This window comes from Chelonia mydas, chromosome 20 (genome assembly GCF_015237465.2).
Source record: "Chelonia mydas isolate rCheMyd1 chromosome 20, rCheMyd1.pri.v2, whole genome shotgun sequence".
In the NCBI taxonomy this organism is placed as follows: Eukaryota; Metazoa; Chordata; order Testudines; family Cheloniidae; genus Chelonia; species Chelonia mydas.
Window position 1 is genome coordinate 13590865 of NC_051260.2, and position 16713 is coordinate 13607577.

The 16713-nt window shown below is 64.9% G+C and overlaps 1 protein-coding gene across 2 annotated transcripts in view; it reads left to right on the top strand.

The window, feature by feature from the left end:
- Positions 1-16713, top strand: part of PKN1 (protein kinase N1) — a 52509-nt gene that overhangs the window by 13162 nt on the left and 22634 nt on the right. The window contains exon 1 of one of the 2 annotated variants that reach the window (XM_037887976.2): positions 14513-14676. The exons of the other annotated variant lie outside the window; for it this stretch is intronic. Within the exon in view, the coding sequence (XP_037743904.1) occupies positions 14632-14676 (45 nt within the window). The 5' untranslated portion in view covers positions 14513-14631. Of the gene's footprint in view, positions 1-14512; positions 14677-16713 lie in introns of those variants that run through there. 2 annotated transcript variants of the gene reach the window in all.

The following is a 16713-nucleotide window of genomic DNA, read 5'->3' on the forward strand; positions in this document are numbered from 1 at the left end:
AGATACAAAGCGCTGTCCCCTTCCAAGCTGCCTGCTCCGCTCCTGCAGCTGCTGCCTCCTTTCCTGCTTGGAGCTTTCTGTTGCTGGCACTTCATCCAGGCCGCGAAGGGTTAAGGCAGCCGAGCCTGGGATTTCCCATTCAACCGGAGCTAGCTGGGGGGCGGGGGGCAGCTAGGTGCGGGGGGGGGCAGCTGGGCTGGAGTGGGGTGCAGGGGGACAGGGCCTCGTGCACCCAGTGTGGAAATGAGGGGCGCAGGCCCCAGCCCTGAGCGGGGCCAGGGTGCCACCCATCCCTGGGAGCTGTGTGGGTGCGGCCCACGGCCAGCCCTGGAGCGTGGGGACAGGAGTGCTGGCAGGCAGGGCCGGTTCTTCCACTCCGGCTGGCTGCCTCCCACCCGGCTCGATTCCTTTTCCTGCTCCCGGCCCCCAGCTGCCCCACCCCAGAAGAGGCTGCCTTCCAGGGGCAGGTGCATCCCCAGGGGTGGGGAGCTGCACCTCCCCAGTGCCTGGGATCAGCCTCCTCCTTCCTGAGCACCTGGGTTAGGGGGGCTGTGTCTGAGCTGTGCTCCCCTGGGCTGGTTGGGTGGGGCGGGCAGCCCCCCTGTGGCCCCCCAGGAGCGAGCCCTTTCCTGGCTGGGGCACGCAACGGGGGTGAGTGGTTAGCCGGGGTCAGGGCACTAAGGGGGCAGCCCAGGGCACAGACTTGGGGTGGGGGGGACACTCCCATTCTGAGTTTGGAGATGCAGCCTCATCTCCCAGCCTAGCGGTGCCCCACAGCGCATGGGCAGCGGCCCAGAGAAGGGCACAAGGCTCCCAGTTCTTATCCCATCCCAGGCAGGTCTCGTCCCCACCACTCTGTGCCTCAGTTTCCCCATCTAACACAGGAGGAAACTCAGCCCCACCTCCCGGCCCAGCGAGCCAGGCCTGGCGCCACCCACACCAGACAAGGCGGAGGGGAAGGGGTTAAGAGGCTCCGGGTGCCGGCTCAGCACAGCGGCTCCGCCCAAGTGCCAGGCCCCAGCAGATGCTGGCCAGGCCCCAAGGCCGGTTCCCACGTTGGTCATTCAGAACTCCCTGCCTGCTCCCCGCGCCCCCCCCCGCCCCGCTGCTGACCCAGTGCCATGGGAGTCACACTCCCCACTCCTCCCTCCCAGCTGCTTCACCGGCTCCGGAGTTCGGGCTCTGCAGCGCCCGGGGGCGTCCCTGGGCCATAGAGAGTCGTACGGGTTAGAGCACAGACAGAGTGGAGGCTGTAGAGTGGGCATGCAGTGGGGACTAGTGGTTAGAGCGGGGCAGGGGGGTGCTGGGAGCCAGGATGGCTGGGTCCTATCCCCATTTCTGGGTGGGGAGTGGGGACTAGTGGTTAGAGTGGGAGAACCTGCGGGCCAGGACTCCTGGGTTCTACCCCAGCTCGGGGCGGGCAGTGATGTCCAGTAATAAGCCACTTCACCTTGGTGCCTCAGTTTCCTTTCCATCCATATGATAGATTTAGCAGCTGCCACCTCCCACTGGGATTGCACGGGTTAACTGCGCCCATCCCGTCAGAGGTGCTGGGGGGCAGCCCAGCGACCAGAGTCCCTGTCCCAATGCTCCAGCCCAGGGGTGGGACTCGTCGCCCAAAGCCACGCAGGCAGGTGGGATGGTGCCTGGCTGATGGGGGCTGGAAAAGAGGGGGGATCTAAGCCAGAGTGGGGGGACGGTGCTCACCTCGGTCCTACAGCGGCCCCTAAGGATGCGAAACCCCAGTATGAAAACCCCCACTAGGCTGTGCTTCCCCCATGGTCAGGGCCAGCCGCTCCAGGAGCCAGGGGCTGTCAGCATCGGGGATGGGGCGGGCGTTGCTGAGCCAGCGCCCAGGTGGAGAGCTGCCTCCGTCTGCCCCCGCTTCCCTTGGGGGAGCCCCTGCACCAAGACTCCTCACCCTGTCCTGTTCCGTCCCACAATCCTTTGCTCCCCACGTGCTGGCTCTCCAAAGGAGGGGCCAACGCTAGGGTTTAGCTCTTGCTGGAGTATCTGGGTGCCTCCCGCTGCAGCAGACGGAGCCGCACAGCCTAGAGCCCCTGTACAGATGGGGAAACTGAGGCACAGAGCAAGGAAGTGACTTGGCTAAAGCTGCACAGGGAGGCAGGGACTCAAACCCAGGTCGCCCTGGCCCCAAGCCAATGCTCTCCACCAGACTTCCTCAGTGCCATCCCAGAATCCTTTGCTCCATGGTTTTGTTAAGAAGGCACAGCTGAACCAGGGCTCTGGCTTAAAGAAGTTGCTCCTAGCATTCTAGTGCTACTAGGTGTATTATGGTAGTGTATAGAGACCCCCACAGAGATTGGGGCCTGTCACTCTGGGCACTGCACAGACTCCTCCCCTCCCCCCCCAGACTGAGATTGGGGCCCCCGTTGCACTGGGCACTGCACAGACCTCTCCCCTCCCCTCCCCCCAGACTGAGATCAAGGGCCTCCTTGTGCTAGGCGCTGCACAGACCCCTCCCCTGCACAGGCCCCTCCCCCCCAGAGTGAGATCGGGGCTCCCCTGATGACGGATGCTGCACAGACCCCTCCCCTCCCTTCCCTCCCAGACTGAGATCAAGGGCCCCCTCGTGCCAGGCGCTGCACAGACCCCTCTCCTCCCCCGCAGTCTGAGATTGGGACTCCCGTCATGCTGGGCACTGCACAGACCCCTCCTCTCCCCCACAATGAGACACCGCTGGCCCAGGTGAGCCTGGAAGAGAGAGGGGAAACCAGGGTCAGCGCATCACTATGCGGTGGGGGGACCAATTTGATTTACAATGGATCAGGGGCAATCCCCTCCTATGGAGACATTGGCCCAGTGATTCAGGCACTACCCGGGATACAGGAGATCTGGGTTCAAGTCCCTCTGCCACAGACTCCTTGGGTGAGCCAGCTGCTCTGTGCCTCAGTTTCCCCCATCTGTACAAGGGGGATAAAAGCCCTGCCTCGGGGGGGGCGTTGGAGGATAAACATCACAGGTTGTGAGGCACCCGTATGCTCTGGGGCTGAGGGCCAGGGCGATGCCTCAGGCAGACCTGCATGCCCCAGTTGACCCTTTCCTGAGGCAGGGAGACCCAGACAGGTCCCAAGAAACTTGGCGGGGGGGGAGGGGGACACACCCAGGCAGGACTCTGGAGTCAGTTACTCCAGCCCTGGAGCCCCAGGCCTTCCCCTGCTGGAGTCTGGATTCCCATGGATCCATTCCAGCCTGTAGGGTGGGGGACCCCCCCCACACACATACATACACGGCTCCTACCTCTCCCAGAGCTTCTCGGCCCTTGCGCTGACTCGATTTCTATCTTGGCAGCAGCCCATTAATGAAAAGGGCCTTGAGAAATGATCAGGTTAGCCTTGGCTGGCGCTGGTGATTGAGGGAGGGCAGCGGGCAGGATGCCTGTGGCTCCCAGGACTGGCTCATGCTAGGGGGTGATGGGTGGGGGAGAGGGCGCTGGAGCTGGGGACCGGCTGGCTGGGCAAGGGTTCCCGGAGCGGGGACGTGATGGATCCTGGGTTGGGGAGAGGGTCTCTTAGCCCTGCAGGCTCCAGTGCCTTGTGGATCTCTGGGGGGGGGGGGGGCGACAACCCCTCTTAGCACCCCACTCCATGCACCCCCCCTCACTCCCTTGTAGGAGAAGAAAGGAAGTCGGTCTCCCTTCACGCTTCAGCCAGTCAGTGCTTTTATTTATATTATGCTGCCACCGAGATGTTACTGAGACCGCCACCCCCATCCCCACTCCCCCCAGGCCGGGAGCTGCAGGGACCCTGCATCAGAGACAGTCTCTACCTCAAAGAGCGTCCAGTCCTCGTAGACAAAGGCAGGCTCCTTTGCCCTGGTTCCTGCGTCACGTGGCCACGCTGAGCCAGGAATCGAACCCAGATTCCCTGGCCTTGACCCGCCAGCCCCTCCTTTCTCGAGCGTCGCCAGCCTGCTCCCAGTCGCCCGGAACAGCTCTTGCCTTGTCACATGGTAGCTCCAGCCTTTGGCAGAGGGGAGCCGGGATTGCTGCAGCTGTCGTCCATGCCAGCGCTGCCCCCCACTTGCTCCCAGCGCTCCCGATCCCCCCAAACTCCCGACCAGCCCCAGGCACATACCAGGGGGGTCCCTAGCCGAGATCCCGTCTCTCCCATCTGGCCTGGACTCTGAGAGAGTCTGGTACTAAACCCCCTCCCAAGACCTCTCTGCCTCGCCCGCTTGCATCGGGGCGGGGGTGTCACAGGAACAGGCTTGTGGGTCGCACTAGCAGATCAGTCTCTCTGCCCCCGGGGGGTGGTTCATTTGCACCAGCGCTCGCTGGCAATAGTAATGCAAAGGATGATACTCTCCAGCTCGTCTGGTCTGTAGAGCTCAGAGCACTTTCCAAAGCATCATTTGAAATCGAGGCACAGGGGGGCGACTTGTCCAAGGTCACCCAGTGGCCAGGCCAGAAACTGAGTCCCGGGGCAGCGATCTGACCACTAGGCCACGCTGGGACGTGTGAATTCCCTTTGCACTGGTGAAAACTGCCCCTGTTCTGTCAAGGGGCCCTCCGCACGCTCTGCCACACCATGAGACTCTGCACTCTGGCTCTTTAAATCACATCCAGTCTCCCCCATGAGCCAGTGCCAGGGCTGGGCCCTGGGAAGGAAGCTGCTGCCCACCCCGGGGACTCCTGTTAAAGGCGACCTGCAGCTGGGGGCCGTTGGGCTGCCGAGAAGGGCTGCGGGGAGCCGATCTGAGCGGAGGAGAGGACGGAGTGGGCTGGCACGCTGGCTGAGTGGGGATCTGCTTGCGCCCTAGAAATACGCCGGGCAGAGGGGTGGGGGGGTGACACCTGGTGGGGCAACTAGTGAAGCCAAAGGACAACGTTGGCCCAGGAACAACTGGGGATAAACAGGCTAGGGACAGATTTGGGCTGGAAATTGGGAGGTTCCTGCCTGCTAGGGAGGGAGGGTCTGGAGCTGCCTGGCCCGAGCAACGGGGGGCAGCAGAGCGAGGCGGGGTGAAGCCGGAGCGGGCGAGGTTTCTGCCAGGGTGGCTGGGGGAGGAGGGCTGAGCTCCGTGCCCCAGGAGGCACCTGGAAGGGAAAATCACAGTGATGTCTCCCGAGACTGGGCTAGGTGCCCTAAAGGGTCAAATCCCAGTGCGCTGGCCCTGCTGCAGTGAATCCATGGGGCTGCTGGACGTGCTGGCCCGGCTGTGGCTCCGTCAGCCTCCTGCACGGCCCCACTTGGGGGGATCCTGGACTGACCCCAGCCCAGCCCTCGTGGGGCTCTGTAGAGCCATGTTCGGGCCAGTCTAACCCCTGCTCCAGTTCAGTTCGGTGGCAGGTGGGGCGGGGGGGCGCAGCCCCATTGAACAGGGCTGCGGCTGGGGCTGCGATTTCTAGAACTCGTTTTCTGGCTCTCAGAGGTTCTGGGGGAGGAGGGGTGGCGGATGCTGGAGTGCCCCCCCATGGGGTCGTGATGGGCCACGGGTCCCTCGCAGAGCCCCAAGCCATACTCCGGCTGCCCTGTGCCACAGCGGGGCCCTCAGAGCAGGCGTGCTATAGACCCCCTAGATCAGGCCGGGACCCTGCCGAGCTGGGGCAGGTCGCCCGGGCCGGCCGTGGGGCTGGGAGGCATTCAGATCTTGCCGTCCCCCAGCTGAGTCTGCAGCTCTCTGGAGCTGGGGGTGGCAGCCCAGAGCCTGAATCTGTTACTGGGCGTGGGGGGAGGGATAGCTCAGTGGTTTGAGCATTGGCCTGCTAAACCCAGGGTTGTGACTTCAATCCTTGAGGGGGCCATTTAGGGATCTGGGGCAAAAATTGGGGATTGGTCCTGCTTTGAGCAGGGGGTTGGACTAGATGACCTCCTGAGGTCCCTTCCAACCCAGATATTCTATGATCCATGAGGGACGGTCGCTCCTGTCGGCCTCAACTGGAGGCAGCCAGGTCTGCTGGGTGCTACGCACTCCCTCACTGGGATCAGGGCCCCTGCAGCGTCCAGTGTGACAAGAGCCCCCTTGTCGGTCAGGGCAGGGGTGGGGAGGGGTCTGTGCAGCACCCGGCACAATGGGGGCCCTGATCTCAGTGTAGGGGGGAGGGGTCTGTGCAGTGTCTGGCACGACGGGGGGCCCCAATCCCAGAAGGGGGAGGGGAGGGGTCTGTGCAGTGCCTGTCACGACAGGGGCCCTGATCTCAGTCTGGGGGGAGGGGAGGGGCCTGTGCAGCGCCCGGCGCGATGGGATCTCACTCTAGGATCTATTTTCCCAGCAGCACTAATTCAGATGAATTTCCCCTCCAAGCTTGCCAAGTGCCGGCTCTCTCAGCTCGGGGAGTCGCCTTCCCGCTCGCCCCCCCGCCTCTCCTCTCTGCCAGGGCAGCGCCCCCACCCGCCCCCGCGCCATCGGGGCTCTGGCTCTGAGCCCCGTGGTGCCGGCGGCCAGGGAGGGTGAATGGCTGCTTTGTGCTGCTCGAGGCTCAGCTGTCTGGAGACACTGACGGGGGAACTGGAGGTGGTGCGATGGGAGCGGGTGTCCAGGGGATTGGCCCAGCAGCGGCCAGGGGCCAGTAACCCCCTGTCAGCGAGACCGAGTGCGCCGGGACTATGGGCCCGGGAGGGGGTGAATTACAGACACGGCCCCATGCGCTCTGGCTGGAAACGGGCACCCGTTGACTTCAGTGCTGGGCCGGTCTCATGGGCGCAATGCACTCCGGGCCCGCTCTGCCTGGCATGGCCCGACCAACGGGCACTGGGGTCAGTGATAGCACCGGGCAGCCCGCACCCCACTGCTGCATGCCACCACTCACTGGGTGCTGCCAGAGCCGGGGGAAATGGGGGGACTGAATGAGAGGAAGGGTGGTCCAGTCGTGAGAGCACAAGAGACCTGGGAGACCTGGGTTCAAGTCCTGGCTCTGCTACAGACTCCTGGAGTGACCTCCGACATGTCCCTCAGCCAGTCTGTGCTTCAGTTTCCCCCTCTGTACAATGGGGATAAGAGCCCTGCCCTGGCCCACAGGGAGTGTGAGGATAAATACAGTGAGGAGCCCAGATGCCATGGTGAAGGGAGCTCTGTAATGACCCTAGATCCTGCTCTGCTCGCTTAGGGCACCAACCCCCATTACAGGTCTTACTGGGCTTTAATTTTTTTAGTGGTGGCCCTGTGGGGGGAGCCAGAACACCTGGGTTCCATCCATCCCCAGCTCTGGGAGGGTAGTGGGGTCTAGTGGTTAGAGCAGGAGGGAGCGGGGAATCAGGACTCCTGGGTTCCGTTCCCTGCTGTGTCCCTGGTTCCCAGTACAACTTCAGGCCAATTTCTCTGTGCCTCAGCTTCCTCCCCCCGTGAGTGCGGAGATCATAAAGCCCAATCCCCGGGGGTGCTTGTGGAGCTCAGTCGAGGGCTGTAAAGGGCTGTGGGAGCCTGTGCCCGGGACAGAGCGATTTGGGAGCCATTGCCCTGCGTGTGAGCCGAGGGCAGGGGGGTGAAAGTAGCTGGTGCGGGAGCCTCCAGCACAGGCCATGGGGCTGCAGGGGTAGCATTGGAGGGAGACACGGGGCTCTGGGGCAGTAGCCAAAGCCGCTTGGGATCCCAGGGTGGGAAATGCTGCGCTTGACAGATGGCCAGCTGGCTGCTTTCTGCTCCGCTCAGCCTGGTAAACCAGGGCCGTGTTATTAGGTGTATTATGATAGCACCTAGATGCCCCAGCTGAAACCAGGGCCCCATTGTGCCAGGTGCTGCCCAGACCCAAGGAGAGGCAGGCCCTGCCCTGGAGAACTCAGAGTGAATAGACCAAAGGTGGAAAAGGAAACTGAGGCACAGAGCTGAAAGGGCATTTGCATGTGGTCACCCAGCAGTGGATAGAACTCAGGAGTCCTGGTTCCTAACCGCTCCCCGCCAACCCACTAGACCCCCCTCCCCTCCCTGAGCCGGGGATAGAACCCAGGAGTCCTGCGCCCTCACTCCAGCACCTCAGCCCTGGCCTTACAGCACATTTTCTCCATTCCCCCTGTCTCAGCCCTCGTGGCCTGTAAGACAGCAATAGCTACTGCCTTGGGGGCAGGCACGTCCCTAACTGTGCGGGGGACCCCGGTCCTGCTGAGCCGGGGGCCCATCTAGCTGGGTCTCCTGGCAGCAGCAGCTGCTGCAAAGGAGGGGGCAGGCATCATGCAGTCAGGGGACAGCTGCCCCCCACCCCCGGGAGATTGGGGGGAGGACTGGGGTTCAAACCCAGATCCCAGCCCTGACAATCCCCCTGGAGCCGTAGCTGCCGAGGGAAGGTTGACCAGCGGGGTGTCCCTGAAGGGGTCTGGGCTTGGTGCTTGGTGTGATGCAGCAGGGAGGGGGGAGTGTTGACCTGGGACTGTGGCAGGGAAGTTTCACTGGGGATGGGAGACCTGAGAGCCTGTCCCCTGAGCCAGGACGGGGAAGGGGGAGGTAACACCTCTTCCCGGGAAACTGGACAAAGGCTGCAGGAGAGAGCCAGCTGCGGGGGCGGTGGGGTTTGGTTTCAGTTTGGGGCTGGGTGGTGGAACGCAGGGAACCCCAGGGCTGGAGTCTAAGCTCCCTGCCCCCCAGAAGGACTTGACTAAGGGGTCCTGGTTGTACCCACAAGCTCTGTTTTAGACTGTGTTCCTATTGTCCAATAAACCTTCTGTTTTACTGGCTGGCTAAGAGTCACGGTGAATCCCAGGAAGAGGGGTGCACGGCCCGGACTCCCGCACACTTCGTGACACTTGGCGTGTCTGGCTGGGGCCTTCCAAGTGCAGTTTCCAGGCTGGATCCTCAGCAGCAAGAGGCCCAGTGACGTGGGCAGCAGCGCAGCCGGGGCGGGTGGGCACCGGCTGGGGGTCGAGCTCCAGAGTAAGCAGGGCACTGGGTGCTTGTGGGCTTTGGAGAAGCCAGTTCTGGTGTGAGCTGGGCAAGCCAGGATGCTGGGTGTGAAGCCAGATTAGCTGTACTGTTTCTTTAAATAACGTTAAAGGCGCCAGCGGGGGTGGGGAAAGGAGCCATGGGGTCAAGATGTCGCATTGGTGGGGCAGGCTCTAAAATCTGAAATAGCAAACGGGTCACCCCGTTGATGGCTGCTGGGCGTGAGCAGGGTCTGTGCACATGGGTGAGGGTTTGCAATTGGAGCATGGTTATGCCGGCATCACCAGGGGGCGCTGTTACACAGCCTGACATGCTCTTCGCGTGCGAGCGAGTGTTCAGTCTCTGTAGACTTGCTGCTGGTGGCATTGACCTGCCCACGCTTCGTAGGGGAACTCCTGCAAGCAGCAGGGGAGTTTGCTCCCAGCCTGGGTCTCCCCAGCGAGAGCCAGTGCTTGGGGCAGAGTCACTCCCTGGGCACCAGATGTGGGTGCAGGGCTGAGATCCAGGGTTGCCCTGCATGCTGTTGTGCCCACCTCTGCCCCAGGACTGGGGCAGGGACAATAAACTAGTTGAACTGAGGGACTCCCCAGGCACTGCACCATCGATTCCTCCCCCAAGAGGAAACCTCCCTGTGGGGCCCGGCCCCCTGCTGCAGCTCAGCAGAGGGGGTGACAACACTTAACCCTTCCCCAGTGCGTTAGCACTGCTCAGATGTGAGCCAGTTATCAACTCTGCCGGCAAGAAGCAAGGTCTGTATCATTCTCACCATTGTGCTGATGGGGAAACTGAGGCACGGAGAGGCAGTGACTTGCCCCAGGTCACCCAGCGGCAGAGCCGGGACTGGAGCCCGGGGCCCTCCCTATTGAGTTCCCTGCTTCTCAGGAGCAATTAGAATAATGGAATATCAGGGTTGGAAGGGACCTCAGGAGATCATCTAGTCCAACCCCCTGCTCAAAGGAGGACCAATCCCCAATTTTTGCCCCAGATCCCTAAATGGCCCCGTCAAGGATTGAAGTCACAACCCTGGGTTTCGCAGGCCAGTGCTCAAACCACTGAGTTATCCCTCCCCCGACTGAGTTATCCCTCCTTTTGAATCCGAGCCAGGCGGTGCTGTCAGCTCCATGTTGGCTGCTATTGTAGAATCACTCTGGATGTTCCCGACCCTCGGCCTCGCAGCTCCCTTGGGAAACCCCCCAGCACTGTGACTAGCAGACCAGGGGCCGATGGGGGGAGTTAGGATGGAAGGTGCATTGGGCAGCTGATGGCTGGAGAAGATGCGCTGGGTGGGCTCCTCAAAGGACGAGGTGTCTGCTGAAGGGAACAAGATCACCAGGCTGCCGGGTTTCCTGTCAGCCGCTCCGGGCATGGAGCCGGGGATCCGGCCAGCCAAGGGCAGGGACGGGTCCTCCTAGCCAGTAGCTCGTTTTTTCACTCCTTTTAAAGGGCTGCGTCACTCTGGTCACGGGCTGAGCCGGCCTCTGTCCGTCCCGGAGATCGTAGCCTGAACGCCCAGAGCGAGCTCTCATCTTGGGGGCTTGGCTCCCCATTCCCTGGCCAAGCCCAGCGAGGGGGAGGGAGGTTACTACAGCAGCCAAGCAGGACCCGGAGGCTGGGGGATTCCCTGCTGCAATCCGAGGGATGTATTTCCCCCCCAGCATGGCATTGGGGTCAGCACAGACTGTGAGGGAAGAGCGCCCCCTGCTGAGCCCCCCTGCTCCCTGCAGCACAGCGCCCCCTAGCACTGCTCTGGAGCTAGCACTGCCTGCAGGGGAGAGCGCCCCTTGCTGAGCCCCCCACCCTGCTCCCTGCAGCACAGCGCCCCCTAGCGCCGCTCTGGAGCTAGCACTGCCTGCAGGGGAGAGCGCCCCCTGCTGAGCCCCCCGTCTCCCTGCAGCACAGCGCCCCCTAGCGCCGCTCTGGAGCTAGCACTGCCTGCAGGGGAGAGCGCCCCCTGCTGAGCCCCCCGTCTCCCTGCAGCACAGCGCCCCCTAGCGCTGCTCTGGAGCTAGCACTGACTGCCAGTGGAGAGCGCCCCCTGCTGAGCCCCCCTGCTCCCTGCAGCACAGCGCCCCCTAGCGCCGCTCTGGAGCTAGCACTGACTGCAGGGCAGAGCGCCCCCTGCTGAGCCCCCCATCTCCCTGCAGCACAGCGCCCCCTAGCGCCGCTCTGGAGCTAGCATTGACTGCAGGGCAAAGTGCCCCCTGCTGAGCCCCCCTTCTCCCTGCAGCACAGCGCCCCCTAGCGCCGCTCTGGAGCTAGCATTTACTGCAGGGCAGAGCGCCCCCTGCTGAGCCCCCCCCGCTCCCTGCAGCACAGCGCCCCCTAGCGCCGCTCTGGAGCTAGCACTGACTGCCAGTGGAGAGCGCCCCCTGCTGAGCCCCCCTTCTCCCTGCAGCACAGCGCCCCCTAGCGCCGCTCTGGAGCTAGCATTGACTGCAGGGCAAAGTGCCCCCTGCTGAGCCCCCCCCGCTCCCTGCAGCACAGAGCCCCCTAGCGCCGCTCTGGAGCTAGCACTGACTGCAGGGCAGAGTGCCCCCTGCTGAGCCCCCCATCTCCCTGCAGCACAGCGCCCCCTAGCGCCGCTCTGGAGCTAGCATTGACTGCAGGGCAGAGCGCCCCCTGCTGAGCCCTCCCCCCGCTCCCTGCAGCACAGCGCCCCCTAGCGCCGCTCTGGAGCTAGCACTGACTGCCAGTGGAGAGCGCCCCCTGCTGAGCCCCCCATCTCCCTGCAGCACAGCGCCCCCTAGCGCCGCTCTGGAGCTAGCATTGACTGCAGGGCAGAGTGCCCCCTGCTGAGCCCCCCCCGCTCCCTGCAGCACAGCGCCCCCTAGCGCCGCTCTGGAGCTAGCATTGACTGCAGGGCAGAGCGCCCCCTGCTGAGCCCCCCCCCGCTCCCTGCAGCACAGCGCCCCCTAGCGCCGCTCTGGAGCTAGCACTGACTGCCAGTGGAGAGCGCCCCCTGCTGAGCCCCCCTTCTCCCTGCAGCACAGCGCCCCCTAGCGCCGCTCTGGAGCTAGCATTGACTGCAGGGCAAAGTGCCCCCTGCTGAGCCCCCCCCCGCTCCCTGCAGCACAGCGCCCCCTAGCGCCGCTCTGGAGCTAGCACTGACTGCAGGGCAGAGTGCCCCCTGCTGAGCCCCCCATCTCCCTGCAGCACAGCGCCCCCTAGCGCCGCTCTGGAGCTAGCATTGACTGCAGGGCAGAGCGCCCCCTGCTGAGCCCCCCCCCGCTCCCTGCAGCACAGCGCCCCCTAGCGCCGCTCTGGAGCTAGCACTGACTGCCAGTGGAGAGCGCCCCCTGCTGAGCCCCCCATCTCCCTGCAGCACAGCGCCCCCTAGCGCCGCTCTGGAGCTAGCATTGACTGCAGGGCAAAGTGCCCCCTGCTGAGCCCCCCCCGCTCCCTGCAGCACAGCGCCCCCTAGCGCCGCTCTGGAGCTAGCATTGACTGCAGGGCAGAGCGCCCCCTGCTGAGCCCCCCCCCGCTCCCTGCAGCACAGCGCCCCCTAGCGCCGCTCTGGAGCTAGCACTGACTGCCAGTGGAGAGCGCCCCCTGCTGAGCCCCCCTTCTCCTTGCAGCACAGCGCCCCCTAGCGCCGCTCTGGAGCTAGCACTGACTGCAGGGCAGAGCGCACCCTGCTGAGCCCCTCCCGCCCCCCCCCCCCCCGCTCCCTGCAGCACAGCGCCCCCTAACTCTGCACCAGGCCAGCACCGCCTGCCGGGGAGGTCGAGTGAGTCAGCCGCTCTCGCTTCCTGCAGCCGGAGATCTCCTGACCAGGCACTGACCCTGTGATCTGGCCACATGCCAGCGCTGGGTGGAGCAGCCCAGCCAGCGCCCTGGGACGCTCGGGTGCCGTTCCCAGGGAGTTCCATCCCCTTCCCCTTGCGCAGTGATGGAGCAGCGCAGAGGGGGGGTGGCCTCTTGCTCCCGCTCACCCCTGACAGCCAGGGGCTGGCCCCGGTACAGGCTGCTGGCCCCGGGCCTGCTGGCCTTTCCAGGAGCTGCCGGGATTTGAGAGAGACTCCAGCCTCTTCCTGTGACTCACTGCAGCCTTGTCTGTGCTGGGATTCGTCTCACATGGTGACCCCCCCACCCCCCTCCATGCAGGCCCCGGGTGCAGAGAGGAAGAGCTGCTGTTTGCACCGGTGCAGCTGGCCCCTTGCCTCGGGGCAGACCCCGGCTTTGTCAGCTAGTGTGTGGGGCGGCGGCACCAGGGGTTGCAACTGGGGCCAGTCCCCGGGGCAGAAGGGCCACCGCCCCCACTTGACTGGTGCTGAGTCTCCGCAGTAACAGGGCCTGCTGCAGCTGTTTGGGCCGTGTGCCGGGACCTGGCCTGGCCTTGGCTCAGCAGCTTTGGCCTGGGTCCGGCGCTGGATGGGAGACCTCAAACCAATGGGTAGGGAGAGGCTCTCTCCAGTCGAGTCTGTTGGCCCCCCTGTGACATGAGGGGGCGCTGCAGGGTGTGGGTGTGGGTTCCAGCCTGTGCTGGCCCCAATATCCCCACGTGGCACTAGGGGGTGCTGTGGGGTGGGGCGCTCAATAGGGAGTGCCCCAGCATGGCAGTAGGGGGCACTGCGCTGCAGGGGGTGGGGTGGGCAGCTCAATAGGGGGTGGCACTAGGGGGCGCTGTGCTGCAGGGAATGAGGGGGGAGGGGTTCAAGTCACCCAGCAGAGCCGGGGATGGAACCCAGGTGTCCTGTGTTCCTGCCCAGTGCTGAGCCTGTGTCACACTGGGGCCCGTCTGTAGCTCCGGGGTGGGGACAGGGCAGCCGGGGTCTCGTGCAGCAAGGTGCGACCAGCTGGGGTGGGCACCAGGCCTAGCCTGGCTGCACTGATCTGCCGAGTTACCCAATCTGAACCCCCCCCCACGCCTGTTCAACATCCCACACGGCTCGGGGGGCACGTGGGAAGCAGCCACCTCGACAGCTGCTCACAGAGGGCCAGAAAAGGGGAAGGAGCCGCCCCCCCGCCCCCATGCTCTGGGTCCCATCCCCGCTCTGAGTCGGTGGACAGGAGGAAGCTGGCTGCCCGGGGCCTGTGCAGGGCTAGTGGGTCTCCAGTACAGAGTTAATCAGGGTGAAGGGAGAGTGCACCCCCCAGCCGCCTCTGCGGTGGGACATGGGGCTGTCTATACAGGGATCCCTCACTCGGTGTTGAGATGCAGCCACCTCTGGGGTGGGACACGGGGGCTGTCTATACAGGGATCGCTCATCCGGCGCTGAGATGCAGCCACCTCTGGGGTGGGACATGGGGGCTGTTTAGCTGGGATCCCTGGATGATCATCCCAGTTTTGGGACCCAGAGGGCTCTGCCTCGGGGTGTTTCTAGGGGGAGCTTGGCCAGTGTCAAGGGCCCCCGTGTGCAGATTTGGGGGCAGCATGTTCGGGGGAGCATTGCCTGGGGGGTGCAGTTTGCAGCCACTCAAGGCATAGTCCGGGGAGCTTCTGGAGGAGCGTGGGGTTGGGCTGTTTGGTCCCTGGGGGCGAGAGCTCAGTGGGTTCTCCCTGGGGGCATTTGGGGGTCAGCCTCAAGCTCCGAGCCTGGCTTTGGGGGGCTGCAACTGTGGGAGTCTCCCCCTCACCCGTTACCCCTTTGGGCCCAGGCTTGGGGGGGGGCGGATCCAGGCCCAGCCCGCGGTGCTCGGGGTGGCTGGAGGCAGCGCTGAGACGCGGGAAGGGGAAGTGGTTTTGTGACACGGGGGGGGGGGGGTGATAGATTCCGAGCGGCAGGAGGGCGGGTGTGGCCCAGCGCACGGACCCAAGGACGGACGGGGGTCCTGGCCTGGATCCCCCCCAGGGCCAGGATGTCGCTCTCCGAGTCAGACTCCTGCTCTGAGCACGATCTGGAGGTACCCGGCAGGATGGGAGCCCCAGGGGGGCATGAATTGCCCCCGTCCCGCTGCCCTGGCACAATGGAGACGGGGAGGGTGGCAAAGGGGCTGTGGGGGGCCCCCTGAGGGGAGGGGAATCAGCCAACCCCCACCCCATAAAATAAAATATGGCTCTGCAAGGCAGGGCACGGTGTGGGCCTGGTGGGGGATGGGAACTAGGGTGGGGCTGCTACTTGGGTGGCACCATGCAGGGGGCACGGTGCATTTCCTTCCCGGCCATCGCTGCTGCTACTGCGCCAGCTGCCTGCAAACGGCCGCAGGAGGAAGGGACGGGGTTCCGCCCCCATCTAGGCCCCCACGCCGCCATCTTCTAGCCAGCCGCCCCCCCCCCCCCCGAACTGCTCCCCCGAGAGGCCATGGCGGCTCCGGGGTGGCATGTTGTTAACAAAGGAGCCTCTCCCCTCGGCTCTGCCACGTCCTGGGAGGTGGGGGGCTGCAGTGCCAGGGCTGATTACTGAGTGCCCAGGGGGCGCGGAGGGGTGGAAATCCCACTGGCAATGGGAAAACCAGCCGCCAGCACCCTGGCAGTGGGGCCCGGAGCCGGCTGGGCTGTCTGGGAGCATCCTGGACACAGATTTCCAGAGGACCCCCCCGCCTGACCCCTCCCCAGAGACCCTCGCCCAGCTGTCTCTGTGCCCAGAGATGAGCTGGTATTGTCCGTATTATAGTAGGGCGTACAGGCCCCAACTGGGATCACCCCTGCTCCCTGGTCATTGTGCCGGGCACTGCCCAGACCCCAACTGAGCTCGGGACAGAGGGCTGGGATGGGGCGGGGGATGCCGTGAGCACAGGGGGAATTGAGGGGCTGTTGGGCCAGCACATGCAGGAGTCTAGAGGGGCAGGTGGGGGGCGGGTAGGGGGCTGTCAGGGGTTGGGGGCATTCGTGGAGGCGGGTGGCAGGGAGGGGGCTGTCGGCGTAGAGGCTGTTGCAGAGAAGCCGTAGAGGTGGGAAGTAAGGAGGGGGTTGTTGGGGGGCAGCAGTGGAGGTGGGTGGGGGGAAGTTGGAGCAGTTGTGGAGGTGGGGGGGCCAGGTGGGGGGCTGTTGGGGGTGCAGTCATGGAGGCGGGCAGCAGGGAGAGGGCTGTTGGGGTGCAGTCGTGGAGGTGGGGGCCCAGGGAAGGGGCTGCCAGGGGGTGGGGGACTGTCGGGGGGCAGTTGTGGAGGTGGGGAGCAGGGAGGAGACTGTCGGGGGGTAGCCGTGGAGGTGGGCAACAGGGAGGGGGCTGTCAGGGGGTGGGGGTCTGTCGGAGGGTAGCCGTGGAGGTGGGCAGCAGGGAGAGGGAGCTGTCAGGGGGTTGGGGTCTGTCAGAGTGCAGTCCTGGAGGTGGGCGGCAGGAGGGGGCTGTCAGGGGGTGGGGGTCTGTCAGGGTGCAATCGTGGAGGTGGGCGGAAGGGAGGGGGCTGTCAGGGGGTGGAGGTCTGTCGGGGGGTAGCCGTGGAGGTGGGCAGCAGGGAGAGGGAGCTGTCAGGAGGTGGGGGTCTGTCGGGGGGTAGCCGTGGAGGTGGGCAGCAGGGAGAGGGAGCTGTCAGGAGGTGGGGGTCTGTCAGAGTGCAGTCGTGGGGGTGGGTGGCAGGGAGGGGGCTGTCAGGGGGTGGTGGTCTGTCAGGGTGCAATCGTTGAGGTGGGCGGCAGGGAGGGGGCTGTCAGGGGGTGGGGGTCTGTCAGGGTGTAGTCGTGGAGGTGGGTGGCAGGGAGGGGGCTGTTGGGGTGCAGTCGTGGAGGTGGGGGCCCAGGAAAGGGGCTGTCAGAGGGTGGAGGACTGTCGGGGGGCAGTTGTGGAGGTGGGGGGCAGGGAGGGGACTGTCGGGGGGCAGCCGTGGAGGTGGGGGCCCAGGGAAGAGGCTGTCAGGGGGTGGGGGACTGTCGGGGGGCAGTTGTGGAGGTGGGGGGCACGGAGGGGTCTGTTGGGGAGTAGCCGTGGAGGTGGGCGGCAGGGAGGGGGCTGTCAGGGTGGGGGATCTGTTGAGGGGTAGCCGTGGAGGTGAGCGGCAGGA